The sequence below is a fragment of the Belonocnema kinseyi genome, chromosome 5 (genome assembly GCF_010883055.1).
Source record: "Belonocnema kinseyi isolate 2016_QV_RU_SX_M_011 chromosome 5, B_treatae_v1, whole genome shotgun sequence".
NCBI classification, from domain to species: Eukaryota; Metazoa; Arthropoda; class Insecta; order Hymenoptera; family Cynipidae; genus Belonocnema; species Belonocnema kinseyi.
The window spans coordinates 33398855-33407014 of NC_046661.1; the positions used below are offsets into that span (position 1 = coordinate 33398855).

The following is an 8160-nucleotide window of genomic DNA, read 5'->3' on the forward strand; positions in this document are numbered from 1 at the left end:
AATTTTTTATTGAGATTATCTTTAACTTTGTGATATCAAAAATTTCCATACACATTTATTTTTAATAATACTGTAGGAAAAAAACAACAAGATCTAGTGCCGAAATTATAATAAGAGCAAATTTTCTGTAATTCTATGGGGACGACTGAAATATCCCGAAAAATAAAATTCCCGACTCGGTAAAACTCTCTGTCCCAAAAAATACAATTCCAAAACTAATAAAATTCCTGAACAGTTTATAATATTAACGAATTTGAAAATTCGCAAATAATAAGACTCCCCAAATAAAATTGTTTCTTAATCAATATTAATTATTTATTAAAACTACGATAATAAAATATATTTGTTTCAAATAAATTTTTGTTCAATATTTAAAGTGTTGAAAATTATTGTTTGAATTTAAAATTATACAAAAAATTTTACGACTAATTAATATATAAAAACACGAGTTTTTTAATTAACATTTCAATTTTTCAGAAGAACTTTTGTGATGTAAAAATACTATATACATTTTCAACCAAAATATCTTATCCAGAAATATATTTTGTTTTAATTATTATTTTAAATTTAAACAATAATGTTTAAATACTTCAAACATTAAAAAAGTTGTTTCTTTGGTATAAATATTTGCTTATGTCAATTAAAAAAAAAAAATTGTCAAAGAAAAATGCTTTCAGCACTGGTTTATCTTAAAATGTCTTTCTTTAATATTTTTTTTTACTTTTTACTTAAAATATGAATCTTTAATAAAAAATGATTTCTTAACAAAGCGATTTTCATACAAAAAATGAAATTTCTTTTATAACAGATGAAGCTTTAAATCAAAAAGGTGAATTTTCAAAAAATATTTGAATTTTCGGTTGCTAAAGATTTTAGTCGAGTTTTCACTATCAAACTATGAATTTTTTAGACAGAAATAATTTTCTACCAAAAAAGTTAATTTTCAATCCAAAAAGACGAATTTTTAACCAAAAAGGATATGTTTTAACCGAATTGTTAAATTATCTACCAAATAGTTGCATTTTTATCCCAAAATATCAATTTTGTACTGAAACAGATGAATTTTTAATCAAAAAGACATTTTTTTATGAGTGGAACTTTCATCCAGAAAATATTTCAGATCATTTTTCAATACCAAAATATAAATTTTCTTCGAAATAGTTAAGTAGTATAATAGCTTAATTTCTAACCAAACAGTTGCATTTTTATCAAAAAAAGATTTAATTTCTGCTAAAACAGGTAAACTTTAAAATAAAAAATAAAAACGTTAGAAAAAAAGAGTTGAATTTTCAACCGAAAAGTCATCAAAAAAATACAGTTTTCTATTAATTAAAATAAATTCTAAGATTCTCAGTAATTCTCAGAGAATTTATTTCTCAGTTACATTCTCGGTAGTATTCTCATTCTCGTTACCGTTCTCAAAGTAATATAATTGGCTCAGAACTCTAGTCGGCAAAAATGCTCGTGCGCATAATCAAATGGCACATCGTAAGATGGCGGCTCTCCCCACTCATGGAATTCTCCCTTCTCCCGTGGATTCAACCCCGCTCGCCAAAGTTAGGATGGCATGCCTAGTCCCGTGTTTCTTATGTCCATGGTTATATTGAAATGATGTCACAACATAATATAAATTCGTTTTTGAACTATGTCAAAGTATAATGAAAATGAAATGAATTAAAATTATGTTGTGACATAATTTTAATTCAACATAATTTTAATGCAACGAATTAAAATTAGCATTTGACATAGTGAATCAAGGAGATAAAACCATGTCAAAATATAATGAAAATGAAACGAATTAAAATTATGTTGTGACATAATTTTAATAATTTGCATTAAAATTATGTTACAACATAATTTTAATGCACCGAATTATAACTAGCCTTCGAAGCAATGCAACAACGAGGTAAAATCGTCTAAGTATAGTTAAAATGAAACGAATTAAAATTATGTCACAGCATAATTCGAAAAAATTGTAAAGTACTTCAAATTTTTTCGTTAACAAAAAAAGACACAAGCAATTATTTTTATGTTGTTAATATAATTACAATACGTTACATTATTATTATGCTGGAACATAATTTAAATTCATTTTTATTTCATTCATTGATATGGCACTACATTTTCTTGAGCCTTTAAAAAGTAAAACGGCTTGCCATAAAAACATATCCTAATATAAACGTCTTGACAACGCCCACAAACTACATAGGCTGCCACCATTTTTTATATTTATTTGCAATAAATTATAAATAAATCAATTCTGAAAGGGGCGATAAACGTCACATTATTGGGGCACTCGCGACACAAAGCACGGTCCTGTGCTGCGCCAAACTGCACCCAACGAAAATATTCTCGACCAATCAGCTTTATCTAGAAAGAGATTGGTCTACGTCTCATATATTTTTTCTATCTCCAGAACCAATTACCGTTCTCCCCACAGCATTACCGATCTATTTCTGCATGTCGATGGGTTCCACAAGTTTGGTCTCCTTATGTCTATTCTCCATGGTGGATGCAATGAGGGGGGAGGTCCGCCATCTTTTGATGTCACGCGACAAACATGGCGGCGCCCACATGTTTATATTTTCTTGCACAGTTTGTCGACAAAAACGCTCGTGCGCATAATCCTATGTCCATGGCTAAAATGGAAACGATGAAGACAGAAGCGTTTTTCCGAAAAGACAATGTAAAATGTTTCGCGTCTGGATGTAACTCGAACAAGAAGAGTGATTTGGATACAACTTTTATTCGTGTGCCGGTAGATATCGAAAGTCGTCGAAAATGGGCAGAAACAGTCGGGATGGCAAATAAAACCACGATTTGTAGTGCAGCATCTAACATTTGTTTCGGTAGTGATCACTTTACTATAAGTCCTGTAAGTAGAGAGACCCTTCATAAGCTAAGGACAAAAGAGTCAAAATATAATTTTATCTCCTTTTATACCACACAACTTGTTGTGTCAAATATGTCTAAAGTTTATAAATTCCACCCATGAGAGTTTCCACACTACTATAAAAGTGCTACAAATTTCTGTTTTTTCAGATAGAAGAAGACAGAGAAAATAAGATCAAATTGAAACTAATGGATGGAAGACTTGCATTGACGAATGCTACATTATCACAGTCTTTGTTAAATAGGAACAAGATGACTGAAATGGAACAAATAGATGTTTCAGATAATAGTGACTCAGTTGATAGCATGCAGGTAAAACAAACAAAAAATTGTATTATATTGGCAGTAGGGTCTTATGAAAATACTTAATTATAAAACGTGCATTTCTTAAAAAGGTAAAAATGACACACGTTTTGACCACGGATAGGGGTCCTCCTCAGTGCCATATATCAGATTTTAACAAGTTTTATAAATATCTATATAATAAATAAAATTAAAATTAAATTTTGGTATTCAATATTTGGTAAAAAAATGTTTTCACCCTATCGAAAAGAATCTTTGAGTATATACTAAAAATTCTTTAGGTCAAAGAAGTTCAGAGAAATTCGCCGCAGGCACTCAGGTAGATATTTTTAAAGGCCCAGGAAGCTCGTTTAAATGGTCTGAAGGCTTTAAAATATCCTTTCCGAAATTGAAATAAGAATACGATCATAAATAACAAGCAGAGAGGCTATCTCAATAGAGTAGCCGACACTCAAGGGTCCTTTGTTAAGCTTTCGGATTAAAATTTAGATGTATATTTTTTTTAATTTCATAGTTAACAGCCTAAACCATAATAATTAGGAATCTATGGCTTTCGATGACTTCAGATATCTAACTTTTTTTTTAATGCTTAAAATTGGAAGTAATAGAACGTTTCTCGTAAATGGAATGAGATACGCCAAAAAGACAACATTTTTTAATTCTACTAGAAAATTGTATATCAGTACATAAGTTATCATTATAAATAAGTATAATGAGAAAATTCATCAATTAAAAAAAAAGTGTTAATAATTTGAAGAGAAATTTAAAAAGGGAGAGCGGATTAGCCACGACAAACTACTGTAAATAACTTTGCCCGCCCGGTACGCGACGAATACAAAAGGAACATTATATTACCGCCGCACCACTCTTAAAAGGATCTTGAAAAGGACCCAAATCTTTCAAATTATCTCTGAGACTTATTTTGTTTCAAATCGACTTTGTTTATAGGCTCAAATGGGCCAAGCTATTTCGCTGAAGAAAACTCAGAGATTTCTTTCGGTAGGGCATGCATAAATTTAGTATTTCTATGTCGTGCAAACTATTGAAAATTTCTAAAACAGAATTTTTGTTAATACAAAAAGGATAGTTTTCGACGTAAACATAAGAGACATCCGCTCCGTTTCAAATAACGCAGAAAACTCAAAAAGCATTCAGAGGTCCTCCAATTTTACAACTTACGGAATTCGAAGAAACGGTGCTTTAATTTTCAAAGGGCTGTGGCCGTAATTCTACCTGAAAATTGAGAGGGCCGATTGCCAGTTTCATTTAGGGGGCGACAACTGTAGTGACTACGTGTTCTCAAAATCTGTTCCGCTTTCCGACAGGACAGTATATTTTTAAAATGCTTTTCGACGTCGGTTCTTAAATTGACAGCATTCTTATTTTCCAGCAATATGACACATTTCTAACATCAGACGTTTGCGATAGTGACATTCATTCGCAAGAATTTTTGCGTTATCAAAATCGAAAAAAGGATCTTTCTCGATACTATGCTTAGTGAGCATTGTCTGTTTATTAGGGACCTTATTTATATCTTTCTTGTATCCTTTAACTCTTACTCCTAACGGACGTTTAGCTTGGCCTATATAAACCGCTTTGCAATTTTGACCTTTGTACCAAATGCCATAAACAATATCGCTTTTATCCAATTTATTTAATTTATCTTTACTAGGCCTCAAGACCGACTCTCGCAATTCGCCCAGATAGACCTCCAACATATGGAATGCTAATAAAAGACCTAATTTCCGTGTTTTGAACTATTTCGGCAATTCCACGTTGCTCATTTTGGGCCAAAATATGTAATCTGAAATTTAGATTCTCTTTAAAAAAAATTTCTGGGTAAAAGTTCTCACAAAGTGTGTCTGCCACTAATCGCAAATTTTCTTGAAATTCTTTATCCGAAATAAGAATGGCTCTGTCAACCATATTAAAAACTACACTTTTTTGTATTTTTGTGGGTGATTTGAATCAAAATTTAGACATCTACCGGACCAGGGGCGTTTGCGATACCATTTACACTTTATTTCTTGAACGTCATTCCTGTGAAGAGTTACGTGCAGAAAGTTTCTCGCACTATTTTGTTCCTTCTCTAGCGTGAATTTAATCTCAATCATTTGGATTAAAAACTTGTAGAACGTTTTCTACTTAGTTTTCCGGGAGCGCTACTAATATGTCGTCGACAAAATGGACATACAACGGTACTTGAAAACCTATTTTCGGTAAAATACCCGTTTCCAGGTCGTCCATAACTAAATCTGTTAAAATCGGCGAAAGGGAAGAGCCCATTAATAGTCCTCTTTTTTGATAATAAGTTTGGTTTTTGAAATTAAAATCTGTACTATTCAGACATAATCGAAATCCTTCCTCAAAATCTGTTCATAGAATTTTTGGTTTTTTTCGCGAATTTGATTGCACCTACTACGAACCGCCTCGACTACCTTTTCTTTCGGCACATTTGTAAAAAGGGAAACCACGCCTAGTGACGCGAAAACGTGATTTTCCGGGATCCTGATTTTCTTCACTAAATCGAAGCTGTTAAACACTCTGGATATAGGAGCTTCAATATTTTTTGTGAATGTTGCTAATTCGTAAGTAGCACTATCTACATAAGAAACGATCGGCCTAAGTGGGCACCTATCTTGTGAATTTTTGGAAGGCCACAAAATCTCGAAGGGTTAGCGTGATATACTTTTAGCTGTTTCGCGGTGAGTTTATTAATATATTTGCTCGATTCCCAGTTTTTAACTAGTTTTGTGACTTCTCTTGCAATTTTTGTTGTTGTATCCCTATTTCTTGTAACGTAAGTGTCCCGATCTTTTGCAGTTCTGACGTTACCATAGTGATTAGGAACACTAAAAACCCTCCTAGAAGATGTTTTAGGCCAATATAAAAAAAAAACCATGAAATTTAGCCAAATACATTCGCCATATTGGATCCGCCATTTTGAATTTTACAATTCTAACATCAGAATCAGCGACCCCAAAACCTCCCTAGAAGACGTTTTAGGTCAATATAAAAAACATGATATTTAACCAAATACTGTCGTCATATTGGATGTTTTTACGCATAAACTTAATATTTCTATGTCGTGCAGCTCCTCTCTCTTTCACTCCCTTAAATAAAATCAGACAGCCCGAGAAATTTGCAAAAGAAAACCCTCAGATTATTTTTGTTACGCAGACAAGGTTCATACTACCGTCGCGATGAACAGAGAAGATTATGACGCGGAAATTATTCATCATTATTAGAAGATCGGGACCCTTACGTTACAAGAAATAGGGATGCAACAACAAAACTTGCAAGAGAAGTTACAAAACTAGTTAAAAAATGGGAATCGAGCAAATATATTAATGAACTCACCGCCTTGTAAAAATTTACAAGATAGGTGCCCCGCTCAGGCCAATCGTTTCTTATATAGGTAGTGCTACTTACGAATTAGCAACATTCACAAAAAATAAGATTGCAAATAAAATTTAAGCTCCTAAATCGAGAGTGTTTAACAGCTTCGATTTAGTGATGAAAATTAGGAAGATCAGGATTCCGGAAAGTCATGTCTTCGCGTCACTAAACATGGTCTCCATTTTTACAAATGTGCCGAAAAAAGGCAGTCGAGGCGGTTCGTAGTAGGTGGAATCCAATTCGCGAAAAAACAAAAATTCCATGGACAGATTTTGAACAAGGACTTCGATTATGTCCAAATAATACAGATTTTAATTTCAAAAACCAAACTTATTTTCAAAAAAGGCGACTATTAATGAGCTCTCCTCTTTCGCCGATTTTAGCAGATTTAGTTATGGACGACCTGGAAACGAGTATTTTACCGAAAATAGGTTTTCAAGTACCGTTGTAAGTCCATTTTGTCGACGACATATTGGTATTTCTCCCGGAACACGAAGTCGAAAACGTTCTACAAGTTTTTAATTCAAATGATTGAGGTTAAATTCACGCTAGAGAAAGAACAAAATAGAGCGATAAACTTTTTGGATGTAACTTCGCAGGAATGAAGTTCAAGAAATAAAGTGTAATTGGTATCGCAAACCTACTAGGTCTGGTAGACGTCAGGTCAAAAATAACATTCTAGGATTCAAAATTGGTACGACGCGAAAAAGTAAGAACTTTAATTTTCAATGTTAAACATGTGACAATACATCATTTTTCATGCTCATTTGCAAGCCAGCGAGTCACTTTCTTACTTAGTCGCTTCTTTTGGTAGTCGATCTTCTGCTTTCAGTTTTCTTTATAAAATATACCTTGTATTCAACGCATTTTTCATACAATGTTTTCAGCTGCATTTAGATTTGAGTATGAAAAGGTTTTTTGTTTTAAATATAAATTAATTGAAACATATACAAAGCCACCGAACGCGTCCTCGGGCTGTGGATAGAGGGTCCCTGTACCAAGGGTTTCTGCTGAATATGGTTATAAAAATAAATAGGCAGTCGCGGACAATTGTCCAGGAGTGATCCCGAAGGAATTAACCCCCAAGCGGAGGTGTCAAAACCGTGCCGAAAGCTGAATGGCACCTGGGTGAGGTGTCTAGAACGGTGACTCTGGGATACCGGGCGACCTCTCAGAGTACGCAGCCTTATCCTGACATGCGGGGCTTTACAAGGATTGACGAACCCCTTTCCCCAGCTTCTCGTGGGAACAACAATGACAACACCAAACATAGTTGTAGTAAGTGCGGTTCGAAACAACAGAACGCGCAGGGCTCCCGACAATGGGTCGGCCAACAATGCTGACCAATCTAGAGTTGGGGGAGCCAATGAAAATGGATTAAATGCGATGGATCGGTCTGCGAAACCATGCTGAACTACTCCGTAAAAGGGGCTATGTAAGCGGAACGCCTAATCTACCACAGCCAGAACAAGCCGGCAACAAAGAAAGAGAGGCGACACTAAGACCAACCGTGGGCAGGCATCCAATAGATAAAGAGCGATGCTTTACGACCCGGAGAAACATCAA

The 8160-nt window shown here is 33.8% G+C and overlaps 1 protein-coding gene across 3 annotated transcripts in view; it reads left to right on the plus strand.

Moving 5' to 3' along the window:
* Window positions 1-2571: 2571 nt before the first annotated feature.
* The window catches only part of LOC117172804, a 26980-nt gene continuing 21391 nt past the window's right edge, over window positions 2572-8160 (plus strand). For 2 of the 3 annotated variants that reach the window (XM_033361038.1, XM_033361036.1), the window contains exons 1-2: window positions 2572-2875; window positions 3043-3204. In XM_033361038.1, the coding sequence (XP_033216929.1) occupies window positions 2630-2875; window positions 3043-3204 (408 nt within the window). In that variant the 5' untranslated portion in view covers window positions 2572-2629. The remainder of the gene's footprint in view (window positions 2876-3042; window positions 3205-8160) is intronic. The other variant, XM_033361037.1, reaches the window with a different exon arrangement.